This window comes from Pelodiscus sinensis, chromosome 19, assembly GCF_052426305.1.
Source record: "Pelodiscus sinensis isolate ZL-2025 chromosome 19, ASM5242630v1, whole genome shotgun sequence".
NCBI lineage: Eukaryota > Metazoa > Chordata > Testudines > Trionychidae > Pelodiscus > Pelodiscus sinensis.
The window spans coordinates 17,999,459-18,014,139 of record NC_143070.1 but is presented as its reverse complement, the minus strand read 5'-3'; the positions used below and the strand labels follow the sequence as shown (position 1 = coordinate 18,014,139).

The 14,681-nt window shown below is 49.8% G+C and overlaps 1 protein-coding gene across 1 annotated transcript; it reads right to left on the bottom strand.

The window, feature by feature from the left end:
• Window positions 1-1,872: 1,872 nt before the first annotated feature.
• Window positions 1,873-14,118, bottom strand: LOC142823222 (killer cell lectin-like receptor subfamily B member 1B allele C). The gene is made up of 6 exons (XM_089770644.1): window positions 12,813-14,118; window positions 7,756-7,854; window positions 7,230-7,379; window positions 3,470-3,624; window positions 2,518-2,630; window positions 1,873-2,129 (listed from the first exon to the last, which is right to left on the bottom strand). The coding sequence occupies exons 1-6, from the start codon at window positions 12,895-12,897 to the stop codon at window positions 2,003-2,005; spliced, it is 729 nt and encodes a 242-aa protein (XP_089626770.1). The 5' UTR covers window positions 12,898-14,118; the 3' UTR covers window positions 1,873-2,002.
• Between the last annotated feature and the right edge of the window lie 563 nt (window positions 14,119-14,681).

Below are 14,681 nucleotides of genomic sequence, written 5' to 3'. Positions count from 1 at the left end.
CTCGACACTGAAAGAGAGCATATTATGGCTCCCTTTTTTCCCACCACAATGGGCTGTTGTGCCAGGAGGCTGCTGGGGCTCAGCGGCCTGTACTTATATGAGTGAGGTTGGCCAGGCTAAGGTTACAGTCACTTCAACTGTGGCTGGCATGGATCCACAACCCAGCTTTTCAGCACGGGGTTGTGACGGTGCTCGCAGATGTGCTGAGTTCCCTCGACTGGTGGCTGTTGACGTGGAGACGGTGCTCCAGCGGATGCCGTTTCTCAGTCCTTCTCCATCCATCCAGCTCGTAATGGATGCTCCCGATACAGGTCGGGGTGCCCACCTCAGGAAGCTACAGATGCAAGGTATGTGGGGCCTAGAGGATCTCTCCCTTCATAGCTATGTCAGGGAGCTGTGAGCTAATCGTTTCGCCTGTGGGGTTTTCTTTCTGCAGCTTTGAAACAAGCATATATTGATTCTGACCAACAACGTGGCTGCGGAGTTTTCCATAAACAGACAGGGCGGTACTCGCTCCTATCCCCTGTGCAAGGAGGCTATCCTCCTATGGGAGCTTTGTGTGGCTCACCATATTCACCCAGTGTCCGCTTATCTCCCCGGGACTCAGAAGGAGTTGACGGACTGCCTCAGCAAGTCCTTGCATGGGCACGAATGGTCCCTAAAGGCGGAGGTACCCCTCTCCATTTTCTGTAGGTGGGGGTTTCCCCTCCTGGATCTGTTCACCACCCTCGTCAACAGGAAGTGTCCCTGGTTCTGCTCACTAATCGGGCACAGCCCAGGCTCTCTGGGGGATGCATTGAGGATCTCCCGGTCTTGGGGCCTGCTGTACACCTTTCCCCCCTTCCCACTGATCCCCACAGCGATTCGCAGGGTCAGGAAATTCTGGGCCTCGGTGATCCTGATAGCCACGACTGGGCCTCGTCAGCATTGGTGCTTGGACCTCCTCGCACTTTCAGTGGAGCAGCCTCTGGCACTCCCACTGTGTCCAGACCTAATCTCCCAGGAGTTTGGCAGGCTCAGGCACCCGAACCTCTGCTCCCTGCACCTCATGGCGTGGAAGCTCCGTGGCTGACAGCTGGAGAGAGACAGTGCTCAGAGCAGGTCCAAGCAATGCTTTTGGGGAGCTGGAAGCCTTCCACCTAATCTTCCTACCTGGTAAAGTGGAAAGTATCATAATCTGCTCAGCTGACAAGGGGTTCCCCCCTCTGGACGCCCCTGTGCCAGCTACCTCCTGGGGCTCAGCCTTCAGGGCCTGGCTCCTTCCTCCATGCAGGTGCACCTAGTAGCCATCTCGGCTTTCCATACTGGTTTGGGGAGCAGGACCATTTTGTCAGACCCAATGGTGCACCGGTTTCTCAAGGGATTGGATAGGGATTACCCTCAGGTGCGTGAGCCCTTGCCCTCGTGGGACCTAAATCCGGTTTTCCCAAGGCTCATGGGCCTCCCCTTTGAGCTGTTGTCCACATGTTCCCTTCTGCACCTTTCCTGGAAGCTGTCCTTGGTGGCCATTACCTTGGCCAGGTGAGTGTCAGAACTCAGGACTTTAATGGTGGACCCCCTGTATATCGTCTTTTTTAAGGATAAGGGCAGGCTGCGCTCCCACCCTGCCTTTTTGCCCAAGGTGGTTTCTTATTTGCACAGCCACCAGGATATTTTTCTCCCTGTTTTTTACCTGAAGCCCTGAAACTGCATTTTTGGGGAGAAATAAAGTATTCATTGGAACCTCCTAACCCCCACTTGTGATGTCACTTCACTAGTTCTCCCTGTACCTTAATCTTCCAGCCTAGACAGGACCTGAATTTCAAATGCAAGAAAGGTTTTTCTGGCTCTCTTTAGACACCTTATAAAAGGGACCGGGGGGGGGGGGGGAGGGGGGGAGAGGGGCTAGCTCATTTGTTCTTTTTGAAGCTTTACATTCTTCATATTCATCATTCATGTGACAGACAGAAACTAAAGAAGATTTTTGTTTGCACAGAGATGACATCAGTGAGTGTGTTTCTCTCTATACCAGGAAAGCGTCTTTTTCACAAATCCATTTAGATGCAGCACTGCAGCTCTCAAAATGAATCTCATATGCTTTTATCACCCCACAGCTGGTATTTCCCTTAGGGGGATGTACTGCCTTGAACCTGAGAAATAACATAAACAAATTCCTGTTTAGAACATGTGAACAAGATTTTTAACAGCTTTTCCTCATTCTGACACCTTTCTTGAATTAACTGCTGAATTGTTCCTTATAGAGCCCTGATTGATAAAACACTCCCTATCCTATGACCCTGTAGTAGCAGCTGTTTGGCTGGGTCTATTTCTGGAAACATGGGTCCATATTACCAAGCCCACCCAGCAGGATTAGCTCAACTGCTGATGGAAGCCATGGAATGAAGCTCAGGATTCATCTCTTTATGGCTAGTGCTTCACATTCCTCCTGCGTGTATGTAGCCTCTGCTCTCACCAGTGCTGAAAAGCAACAACTCCCCCTGCACACCTTATATGGACCCAGCAGATAAAGCCACTCACAGTGTTGTATTTAACAGGGAGCCGTCCGTCCAAGTCCAATTCCTTGTGGGGGATGTACTGGTTAGTCCAAGCCAGACCTCGTTTGTGTCTTTGGAATTCGTTTGAATGAAAGTCTGTAAATGACACAGAAGGGGGTAAGGAGGATGAAGTGGTTAAGGTGCTAGCCAGAGATGCTGGGAGCTGGGTTTAGTTCCCCACTCCTCCTCTAGGCCTACTGACAGCAGTTCCAGGCCCCAGGCTCTATAGACAGTGGGCCCTGGGAAGGGATGTGTCACGGGGATCACTTTGAGATTGTCACCCAATGGGCTGATCATACCACTGAGCCTTCCTACCTGCCCACTGGGATACCCTGTCTCACTGTCCTTCTGGGCCAAAAACCCTGATCTACCCTAGCCCAGGCACAGAGTTGGAGTAATGACCCCCCAGCACAGTAAAGGTGGGTCTACACAGCAGGGCATAACTCAAAATAAGCGATGGAAATTAAGCTACGTCAATTGTGTAGCTTATTTCAAAATAACTTATTTTGAAATTGGGAGCATCTACAAAGCTCTTATTTAGAAATAGAGCACTCTTCCTCCGACTTCCCTTAGGGTATGTCTACACTAGCCTCCTAGTTCGAACTAGGGAGGCTAATGTAGGCATTCGAAGTTGCAAATCAAGCCCGGGATTTAAATATCTCACACTTGCTTTGCATCTTCCCGGCTGGTTGCTGGGAAATTTACAAGTCAGGACTAACTGCCCGTGTCTATACGCAGCAGGGACCCGGTAGTTCGAAATAAAGCCCTAGTTTTATAAAGCGCAGGTTCTGTGCGGGTGGTAGCCTTAACCTTCATTTCCTTGCCTTTTCACTTGTGTGGGTGTTACTAGAGCAACCCTGTCAGACACAGCACAGGGGTTTTGTGTGTTAACTCTTACTAGCAATGCTCACATCCCCAGGACACATTTTATTTACCATCTCGGCCTGATCCTGGATCACTAGCAGTCGAGAGCCCCTCCCTGAACAGTCATCACGGCTCTCGTTCCAGGGAGTTCTATTTTTAGACACCCAGTAGCACTTGTCCCGGTGCAGCAGCCAGTCTGGGGGGCAGAGCTTGCACCCTGGTCCCTCTGGAGGGGTAAATGGAAACGCGTCATGGAGCTGGAAGTTCTGAACTTCATTGAACTTGTGCACAGGCTCAACATTTCCAGTAGCCCCATTGCTGGGGCTTTGTTTGAAGGCAGGTCCCATAACCAATTCGCAGCTGTGGGCCAGGAAGGAGGCTGCTGGTGTGGTTTGTGAGCTGTGAGTAACAGCACCGGCCTGTGAAGGTCAGGCTCAGCTGGAATTCTCCTTCACTCCCTCCCATCAGCTGCTGCAGGGTTCCTGTGTCCCACTGAACAGCCATTGTGGTTTGCACTCCAGGTAACACAGCCTGTGCAAATCTAAAAGAACTTCATTTAGGTCACAAAGTCAAAGTTGGAAACGCCACGTTCATGGCTGCCCATGCGGCTGTCACTCAGCCTGACTGTGGGTTATTCCTGTGCAGGGAATGTTTGTTTGGGGACCCATCATGGACATGGGCACCAGATCAGTGTACACACAGAATAAGGCAGCAGCCATGGGAGACAAACAGTAAGTAACCGTTTAATTGAGACTGTATCGCAAGGCACACATAAATGGGGGCTGGATTATGGTTGTGCGGGTAACGGTAAATCTGCCATTTCCTCACTTTCAGGAGTTTGGCTTTGTAACCGTCCTGCACACAGTCATGCTTCAGTTTCTTAAAAAAAGTAAATTAAAATACAGAAATTCTATTATATGCAACGGGAATAACTTCCCCTTCCTAAACCAGTAGCACGGTTTAGACCTGGCTCAGCACCATGCTCACTGCTCTCACTCAGGGCTGGTGGGTGACTTGGAGAATCTGTTCTCATGAGGGCAGAAAGCAGGGGGTAAGTGTTCAGTGGGAGCCCAGCCAGCTCTGTCTTCCTCCCCAGTAGGAGCTTCTGCCCCATGTAGTGTCCCTGGAGGCAACAGACCACTGGGGCCATGTGCTGGCAGAGCTTGCAAGTTTTTTGCAGCCTGGGCACCAGGAATATTAGTGGTCCAGCTCCAGCAAAGTTTCAGACTGTGTCTCACTCTGGCCTCACTTGCTGCCTCTGTGTGCTCACCCCCATGCATCCCCCAACTTCACCTGCTGCCCCTGGGAGATTTAAAATGTCTCCAGATGCCCCCGCCATCTACAGCATAGCTGGGCTAAAGCAACTTCCTGCCATCTCTGGCTCCATGCACAGCTGCCAGCGTGTCCGTGTAGCTCCTGGGTGGAAAGGAAGCTTTGTCTCCACACATTGTCCCTCCCCCCGGGCACCCCTGTGGCCAATGGGAGCTAACGAGGTGGTGCCTGTGGGGAAAAGCACACGGAGGCCTCCCGGACTCCCCCTGCCTAGGAGCTGCTGCCAGAGGGCAATGCCCCCAGGTAAGCGCTGCACTCCTGCACCTCCTACCCCATCACAGACCCTGTAATCCTAACCCCCTTCTGCCCCCCCCTCCCCCCGCCCCGCTCCTTTGCCCAGCCCAGAGCCTGCATCCAGCATCTAAACTCCCTCGCAGAACCTTAGGCACATGTTGGGGGCGGGGACTTTGAGTGGGGGAGGGGTGCAGGGATTCTGGACCCTACCAAAATTTCTACAAACTTGCTGCCCCTGTGTGCTGGGTGAGGGAGAACATGGCCCAGAACTCACCCCCTTCCCCACCTCTATGGGTAGCCCCCAGTGCAGAGTGAGCTGTGGATAAATCCCTGTAATATTATACTTTGTATTAAGATCTTGTCCTTTTAGATCTATCTTTGTTAAGTGTTCTTATAGTCTCTCTGTAACATTTCTCCTATAGCTTTGTATTAAGATATATAGATCTTGTAAGATAAAAATGTCTTTTGAACTCTCCCCTTTTCTTGATTGCCCTGTTGAAATGAATGAGGTGTGAATGGAGACTGAAAGGGGAGCACCTCCAGCAGCAGTTGCCAGGGTGGTGAAGGTCTGGGAGCCAGATCCAAGACAATACCTGTGAAGTGAACTCATTAAGAAGACTGGACATACAGACACCTTGGGAGTAAAGCAAGTGCCTGCCCTTGGAAGAACTCTCTTTGAAGCAGTATTAGGAAAGGCGAGGTGATTACTAATTGGCTGCAAGAGAGGGATAAATAGGAGGCATCTTGCAGAGGGACCCCGGGTTTTCATCTTGTCTACATGGGAGCATCAATCCAGATCTGCAGAAGCCTGGCTCCATTCCCTCCCTCCCTCTCCATCTAACTCACCTGGCCAGTGCAGTTAGGGGGAGCAACTATTGGTAACAACAAGATGGAGTGTGCTTGTGTACGTGTGTGTATGAGTGAGAGAGAGAGAGAGAGAGAGAGACTGCATGAGTGTAATGTATCATATACATATGATAAGTATTGATTGATCTATGTATGTTCAATAAATGTGGCATGTTGCCTTATCCCCCTGAAAAAGATCTTTTAAGCACAGCATAGCTGCCATACCAGGGTGAGCCCAGCATTTCTGACTGTTCATGCTGTTACGGGTGTCGTGCTGCAGAGTCTTCCTGAGCATCAGAAGCCAGAGGGGAAATGGCGACTCTTCAGAGTCCACATCTCAGCAAATCCTGCATGGCATTTCCTGGCTCAAAGAAAGCCTGTTTCATCAGCCCGACGGTTCCCCTCATCCCGTATTCCCAAGGCCTGGTTTGAATAATGGAAGTGTAAAAGCTTCTCAAAGGTACCACAGGACCTGTTTACAATGGGAGAAGCAGGGAAACTAAACAGGAGTTACGAGGAGTCCTGTGGCACCTTATAGACTAACTGAAGTGTAGGAGCATAAGCTTTCGTGGCCAAAGACCCACTTCGTCAGATGCATGTAGTGGAAATTTCCAGAGGCCGGAATAAATATGCAGGCCAGGATCAGGCTGGAGATGACCAGGTGGATCCAATCAAGGAGGATGAGGCCCACTTCTAGCAGCTGATCTGGAGGTGTGAATTCCAAGAGAGCAGAAGCTGCTTTTGTAGTTAGCAAGCCATTCACAGTCTTTGTTTAATCCAGAGTTGATTGTGTCAAACTTAAAGATGAACTGTAGCTCAGCAGTTTCTCTTTGAAGGTACTGTAGGGGAACACTTCAATCTTCCTGGACACACAATTGCAGATCTAAAAGTAGCCATCCTGCAGCAAAAAAACTTCAGGACCAGACTTCAAAGAGAAACTGCTGGCCTTCATATTTATTCCTGCCTCTGGAAATTTCCACTACATGCATCTGACGAAGTGGGTCTTTGCCTACGAAAGCTTATGCTCCTACACTTCAGTTAGTCTATAAGGTGCCACAGGACTCCTCGTCGCTTTTGCATATTCAGACTAACACTGCTACCCCTCTGATTCTAAACAGGAGTTGCTGCCAGCTGCCCTAAGTATTTTGTAGCAATAGGGTATTTATTGTGTAACTCTCACACCTTCCTGTGTAGTGTCACTGAGACCATTTAGAGATTCATGAGTCTGCTCTACAGACTCAGCTAAGGCCTTGTGGCTTTTAGCTCATGCAGTAGAATCTCATATGTCTAATTTCAGAAGTCCCAGGTTTGATCCCACCCACCAATCTCGTTTTATTGCAGTAGTTTGTGTCATTACCCCAAGAGACCAGTAGGTGGTGCTGCAGTGCAAGGCGCAGCTGAGAGAAGGAGGTGAGGTACCTGCTGAGTTGCTGGGAGATGATTCACACACAAATTGTTTCAGGCGGGACTGGAAATCTGTCCGGTTACAGCTGCCGTTGCATTGAGGGATGAGTCTCTCCCCGGTACTGTTGTTCTCCAGGCAATTCAGACACCGTCTGGGCTGAAAAACTTCAGAACAGCATGAGCATGAATGGCAGCTACTGCTCAGGGATCAGCAGCCCATGACATACTGCAGCTTTCACATTCAGAACTGGGCCAGGGAGATAGAACATGAGAGAAGATGAGAGACTATTGCAGTTATTGCACAGCGCTCGGTGTCTCCCACTCTGCCCTGCTCACTGATTGCAGTGAAGCTCTAGGAGAGGGCTCACATGGGGTTCGTGTATCAAGCTCCAACTTTGTCCTGTAAATGTCCTATTGATCCTGTTTTGGTGCTAGTGACGTGTCTGGGATTTTATTCACAAGAGCGTTGGAATCAGAAATGCAGGAGATGGGGAAATTTCGAGGTGTTGCATTTGGCACAAATTAATTTGGAGGTGCTTACCCCAAATGCCCCTCAGAATCACAGATGCCACCTGGACGAGGAACCAAGCTGCTCCCAGCCGCAGAGCGAGCCGATGCCAGCAGGGGCACGGAGGATGATCTGTAAGAGGCAGAGTCTGGTGAAAGATCTTCAGCACATAGAGCAAGCAATAATGGATGTGCATGTGCATCACCCATCAATGGATATTTATATTCCTCCTGACATACCAGGAATAGTTTAAAGCCTGTAAGTTAAGAGCTACATCATGCTGAGGGCACCCTGGTGATGAAAGAGAAAAATACTGCCAAAGTGAAGAAAATACTAACAAATTCCTACTGTCAATTATGTCACAACATGGTTCTAGTCCTCTTAGAGTGGTGTGTATCTGACGACGTTACATATCAAAGCTTTGCTTCAATCCCTTTTAAGTGCAGTTTGCTGCAGTCTTTTCATGATGATCTAACAATCCCTTAGTGTATGTCTACACTACAAAGTTAATTCGAACTAACAGACGTTAGTTCGAATTAACTTTGATAGGCGCTACACTAGCAAACCGCTAGTTCAGACTTAATTCGAAGTAGCGGAGCGCTTAATTCGAACTAGGTAAACCTCATTCCACGAGGACTAACTCCTAGTTCGAATTAGCTAGTTCGAATTAAGGGCTGTGTAGCCACTTAATTGGAACTAGTGGGAGGCTAGCCCTCCCCAGCTTTCCCTGGTGGCCACTCTGGCCAACACCAGGGAAACTTGTCTGCCCCCCTCCCGGCCCCGGAGCCCTTAAAGGGGCACGGGCTGGCTACAGTGTCCATGCCAGGTGCAAGCCTGCCAGCACCCAGCCAGCAGACCCTGCACCTGGCACGGCTCGAGCCAGCCACCCGCTGCCACCAGCCCTCCGCCTCTTCCCGGGACCAGGCTGGCGGCTCCCAGGAGCCTGCCCAGGTCCGCAAGAGGCGGGCACCCGCCTGGTCTAGTGCAGACATCGTGGACCTCATCCATGACCTCCGCACTAGGCACAGGAAAGTGGCCGTCTAGGGCAGGCTAGCTGCCAGCCTGGCCACCCAGGAGCAGGTGTGCATGAAAATCAAGAGGGTCCACTGAGACCCCCGACCCTGAGCCCTGAGCTTAGAATGGCCGAACTGGGACAGACCAAAGGTCCATCTAGCCCAGTAGCCTGTCTGCCGACAGTGGCCAACCCTAGGGACCCTGGAGGGGATGGACCGAAGACAGTGACCAAGCCATTTGTCTCGTGCCATCCCTCTCCAGCCTGCCACAAACTTTGGGCAGGGACACCACTCCTACATCCTGGCTAATAGCACTCCATGGACCCAACCACCATTACTTGATCTCACTTCCTTTAAACTCTGTTCTAGTTGTAGCCTTCACAGCCTCCTGCAGCAAGGAGTTCCACAGGTTGACTCTTTGCTTTGTGAAGAACAACTTTCTGTTACTAGTTTGAAGCCTGCTACCCATTCTTTTCCTTTGGTGTCCTCTAGTCCTTCTATTATGGGCACTAATGAAGAACTTTTCTGTATGCACCCTCTCCATCCCACTCATGCTTTTATAGACCTCTATCCTATCCCCCCTCCGTCTCCTCTTTTCTAAGCTGAAAAGTTCCAGTCTCTTTAGCCTCTCTTCATATGGGACCTGTTCCAAACCCCTGATCATTTTAGTTGCCCTTCCCTCTCCCACCCTCTCTCTTCCCCTCTCCCACCCTCTCTCTTCCCCTCTCCCACCTCCTTTTCCCAGTCTCCCCCAGTTTTGTTCAATAAAGAGAGATTCTATTTTTGAACACAATTGTCCTTTATTTTGTACATAAGGAAGGGGGCTAGAGAGGGGTAAGTGGAAGGAGGTGAGGGAGGAATGGGGTACGAGCCCCCGATGGGGAGGACTGGGCTGGCTCTGCAGGCTTCTGGGGGTGGAACCTCTCCTGCAGCCCCCCCAATTGTCCCCTTTCCCCAGATGGCAGCCTGCGGCAAGTGCAGCCGGTCTGATGGCCAAGTGCTGTGATGTGCCCAGTGTGGGTACTCTGGGCAATCCAAGCCAGGACTGCTTTGCAAGTGGGGCACCCCTGAGAACTGTCTGTCGGGGTGGGGGTCGGGACCCTTTAAGCGCAGCCCTCGGCTAGCCTGAGACAGCATCTCCACGCTCTAAGTCCTCATCTGATGCCCTGCCGGCACTGCTTCCGGCCATCCTTAAGCCCTGTTCAGGGTCCACTTAATGTGGACATGCTAGTTCGAATTAACGAAACTCTAATTCGAACTAGTTTTTTAGTCTGGATGCGTTAGTTCGAATTAGCTTAGTTCGAATTAACTAATTCGAACTAAGTTAGTTCGAATTAGTGCAGTAGTGTAGACACACCCTTAGTGACTGGAATGCCCAGCCTTTTGCTATTCTAAATTGCCTGCTTCTCTCATTACAAATCCATGCTGGCTGTTATCTATCAGCTTATCATCTTCCAGATATTTGCAGATGAATTCCTTAATTATTTGCTTCATTATCATTCCTGGCACAGAAGTTAAGCTGACTCGTTTGTAGTTTCCTGGCTTGTTCTTATTTCCCTTCTTATAGATGGGCATTATATTGCCCTTTTCCGGTCTTCTGGAATCTCTCTCAACTTCCATGACTTTTCAATGATGGTAGCTAAAGGCTCAGATACCCTCTCTATCAGCTCGAGTATTCTAGGATGCATTTCATCAAGCCCTGGTGACTTGAAGACGCCTAACTTTTCTAACTAACCTTTAACTTGTTCTTTTCCTATTTTAACTTCTAAACCTACCCCATTTCCTCTAGCATTTACTGTGTTAGGCATCCCATCCCCATCAATCTTCTTGGTGAAAACCGAAACAAAGATGTTGTTAAGCACTTCTGCCATTTCCAAGTTTCCTGTTGTTGTAATTGTGTGACAATATACCTAGCACCTTGGATGGGATTACTCTGGGGGTGGCTAACCCAAGAGATGCTGCTATTTTTAGTACAGTAGCTCATATGGGCTACCGTAGATATATCTCCCCCAACTGAGCTCACTTCTTTAGCCCCAGTGTAGACATACGGCAAAATTCTGCCACACCCCATTAGCTCCAGGTCTTGTCTGGCAACTTGAAACAAGTTGGAGCCCACTTATATACTCCCAGACACCCAGAACTGCCATCATAGGATATGCAAAATCAGGCACTTTCAACCTCAGCTTCTGCTGCGTATTGCCTCCTGGCCCAAGGAGGCAATAGGGACCTGTTTGTATTGCACTGTGAAAAGTTTCATTCCAGGACGTGACCATGAGGCATTTACTGGTGTCTGATTTTATAACTCTGAGGTCGGAGGGATGCTTCTATAGGAGAACTGAACCAGAAGACCCAAATATAGAAAGGAGAAAAGGCTCTGAAGAGCTGTATATTACAGCACTCACAGGGGAGAAGATAACTAGCTCAGCTCTAGATGGAGTTTGAGCACAGTTCTTGCTCCTGTATAGATACAGTAAATCCGGAGTGACTGACATAATTCATTTGGGCCGTGTCCAGACTCAGGGGTTTTTTCGGGAAAAGTAGCCTTTTCCCGAAAAAACTTCCCTTGCATCCAGACTCAAGCCGCGTTCTTTCGAAATTATTTCGAAAGAACGCGGCTTTTCTTTCGATGGCGGTGAACCTCGTTTCACGAGGAAGAACGCCTTCCTTCGAAAGTTCCTCTTTCGAAGGAAGGCGTTCTTCAATGTAAAGAGGCCGTCTTCGAAAGAGAGCATCCAGACTCGCTGGGTGCTCTCTTTCGAAAAAGCGGATTTTTCTTTCGAAAGATCCGCCTGCAGTCTAGACACGATCTTTCGAAAGATGCTCTTTCGAAAGATGCTTTCGAAAGAGCATCTTTCGAAAGAAGCCTGCAGTCTAGACATAGCCTCTAGTGACATTCTTCAGCTTTGAAGCCTATGACCAACCTCCTTTCCAGATCAGGAGTATATTAAACACCAGCCTAGCACTGAACCTTGTGCCAGCCTCCTGCTAAGTTATTGTTACAATGAAACTGACCACTAAGTCCTACTACTTCTTTCCTGTCTCCTGCAAGTCTCAATTCCCAGCTTGTAGTTTCTGAATACCAGCGGCTTGTCTACACAGGGAAATTGACCAGATGGTTTTTCCCAAATAGCTCTCTATATGCTCTATTCCAATTAAAATCACTTTATTCCAGAATAAGCAGTGCCCTTTCAAAGCATAGTAATTATTTCTGAAAAAAATCACTTTTAAAATCACTGTCCTGGTCAATGTATCTATATATACGAGTCCTTATTTTCCTTAATAACTTCTTGTGAGGGACTTTATCAAAAGCTCTTTGAAAGTCAGGAGACTGGTGCAGTCGTGTGAGAATAAGTGTATCTGTATTATGAGCATTTGGAATTACACTGGCATATTGTGCCTCCAAAATCTAATGTTTGCTTCCTTTTTTGTTTACACATGTGCTATAGTGCCCCATTAATTTGATCAACTCTACCACCTGTTATGTCCGGGGTTCTGACTCCATTCCAGTTCACCGGCTTGTTGCTTTGATACTTCTCGCATTTGTGGACAGACTTTTACAAGTTTCACTTTTAACCATCGGCCTGTTTTTATTTAAATCTTTTGATGCCCGTTTGTATCATTTACATTTTTGATCTTATCCTGCACAGCCTCCCTAGTAGCATCCCTGTATGTCCTGTCTTTTATTGGATCTTGCACCCCTGATATTACTAACATCCCCAATGGACAGATGTCTCACCTTAGAGAAGGCTCCTCCACACTCATTAGCATTCCCCCAGCTCCTACCGTAAATAATCTTCCCAACTCCTACTTACTGCATATGCCAAAAGTCTGCTCCCACTCTAGTTAAGGCAGAGTCCAGCCTTTCTGTGCAATCTCTCTTCCACCAGATAGCCCCACCCTCACTTTGTCACCTCTAGCCAACGCCCCCTGCAGTTCTCTGTGCCGTCACTGGCATGTCACATTGGCACATCCAGAATTCCCATTCATAAGTGATATTTCCCCTTGGCCCCTCCCTGCAAAGTACCATGTAAAGGCAGAGTTGGGAATGGACTCCCAGAGAGACAGTGAGTCACTTACCTTGGGTCTCAGGTTGACGTGAGCGGTCTGCTGTTCTCACCTTTGGGCGAAGGTGTAATGACGTATAACCCTCTTCATCCTCCATTAGCCAAGCTTTTCCCGGCTGTGAATCCTTTTCAGCAGGTACTCAGAGGAGGGAACAGAACAGCTAGTGACTGACCGCCAGGCTCTGCAGCTCAGGGCTCACCTCCCAAAGCAGCACAGACCCTCCCCATGAGAAACCACAGGAAGTGCAGGCTCTGAACTCAAGTGACACCCAACTCTTCCGCCTTCCCCACACACGTCTGAGCCCATCACTAGACCCTACTAGCTTCTCTGCTGACAGTGCTTAAACTGGGTTAGAAAATAAAATAAATAGTACAAGCTAATGCTTGCTGAGAAGAGAGGAGAAGAGTTATGGGGACGAGGGTAAATGGGGTTGGGTGGTAGAGAAAAAAAAGAGAACGGGGGGGAGGCATGGGACACAGGTAAGGGAGAAGAGGTGGGGAGTAGAGGAGAGGGAAAATGGGAGGGAGGGACGAGGGTGAATGGCAGGGGGTTGGGGGAGAATAAGGCTGGAGCATCTATCACCTCCATGTTCTCCCCTCTCATGGGTTTGTCAGGATCTGGAGGGAGCTGTCCCCTCAGAGGAAAGAAGTTCCTTCTCTGTACCCACTGTGTGCACCAAGGTTGGAGGGTTTCTCCCTCCTTTTCTGTGAGCCAGCGACCAGGGGGCCTTTCCCCTCTGGGGTGCCTGAGCTGCTCTTCATAACCTCCTATGTTTGACTGGGTCCTGGGGCGCCTCTGCTACTCCAACAGGGATCTGACCCTCCCATGGGAACTAGGTTCTGGGGCCCTGTCTGTCTGGTGGTGTCTTTGCCTTTCTCCCCACCCTTCTTGGATCTGGGGAAACCTCTTTTGTCTGCAGGGTCTGAGCTTTTCCTCCTATTCCCATATGGGTCGGGGTCTGTCCCTACAGGGGAGGCTGAGGAAAGACTCGGTGACTGATGGGTTTGTTGGGCTGTGAAATTGTCTCTCATAGGCGGGAGAGCTGAGGCCCTGTGGCTGGGCACACGTAGGATCAGGCAGGTCAGAGCCCTGGGGGAAGGGCTGTAGGGAATGAGCCGGACCTGGGTTTCCATAGGGAGATGGTTAGTCATGGCACTGAGGGATTTTCTTACATTTGGTTTCTGTGGCAGCAAAGAGCTTTCGTTCCATCTGGCATCACCTGCCCTCAGGTTTACTCATGGGCATCAGAGAGGCCCATGGACACAGGTTGGTCTGGCAGGCCTGTCTAGCACTGCGGGCGCTGGAGATGAAGAGAGAGGAAAGGGAGGAGTGTTAGAGGCAAAACAGCCTGCAGTGCTGCCCATGGCTGAGTGGGTTGGGTTACCTCACCACCCCAGCTGTATCCAATCTAATCGGTGGGACCATCTCCCCTGGCATCACTCAACCTACACACACTGCTCAGTGCCTGGCTCCTAAGGCTGAGGGAGTCTCAGGGGAGGTGTAAGGGTTAAATCTCTCTAAGCCTGGGGGGAAAGGACCCCAGGGCTCTGCCATCAGAGCGGAGGTTGCAGCAGAAGGAAGGGGGCAGACTCCAGCCGGGGGCATTGAGGCTCAAGAGTATAAAGCAGGCAGCAGGGAGCGAGGAACTGCTGGGATCTCCCTGGCACTAACAGGGAGAGGGTCTGGCTGCTGGAGAGGGGAGGATCGTAGAGCTTGTTCTTTCCTTTACTATAGCTATTAATAACAGAGAGAACTGATGTGGAAGGAGGAGCTAGAAAAATGGGGTTCAGTGGGGGGACAGACTGGCAGTCAGGTATGGGGGTCTGCAAGAGTGGGGTTCTGTGTGTGGGACACAGACTGGCAGTTAGTCAGAGATATGGG

Excerpts from the sequence above, each read along its gene's own strand:
- LOC142823222 (XM_089770644.1), bottom strand. The coding sequence starts at position 12,897 with ATGGAGGATGAAGAGGGTTATACGTCATTACACCTTCGCCCAAAGGTG. Across the intron at positions 7,380-7,755 it reads GATTCTGAGGGGCATTTGGG|TTTTTCAGCCCAGACGGTGT; the intron begins GTAAGCACCTCC and ends GCTGTTCTGAAG. Across the intron at positions 3,625-7,229 it reads ATCTCCCAGCAACTCAGCAG|AGGGACCAGGGTGCAAGCTC; the intron begins GTACCTCACCTC and ends TTACCCCTCCAG.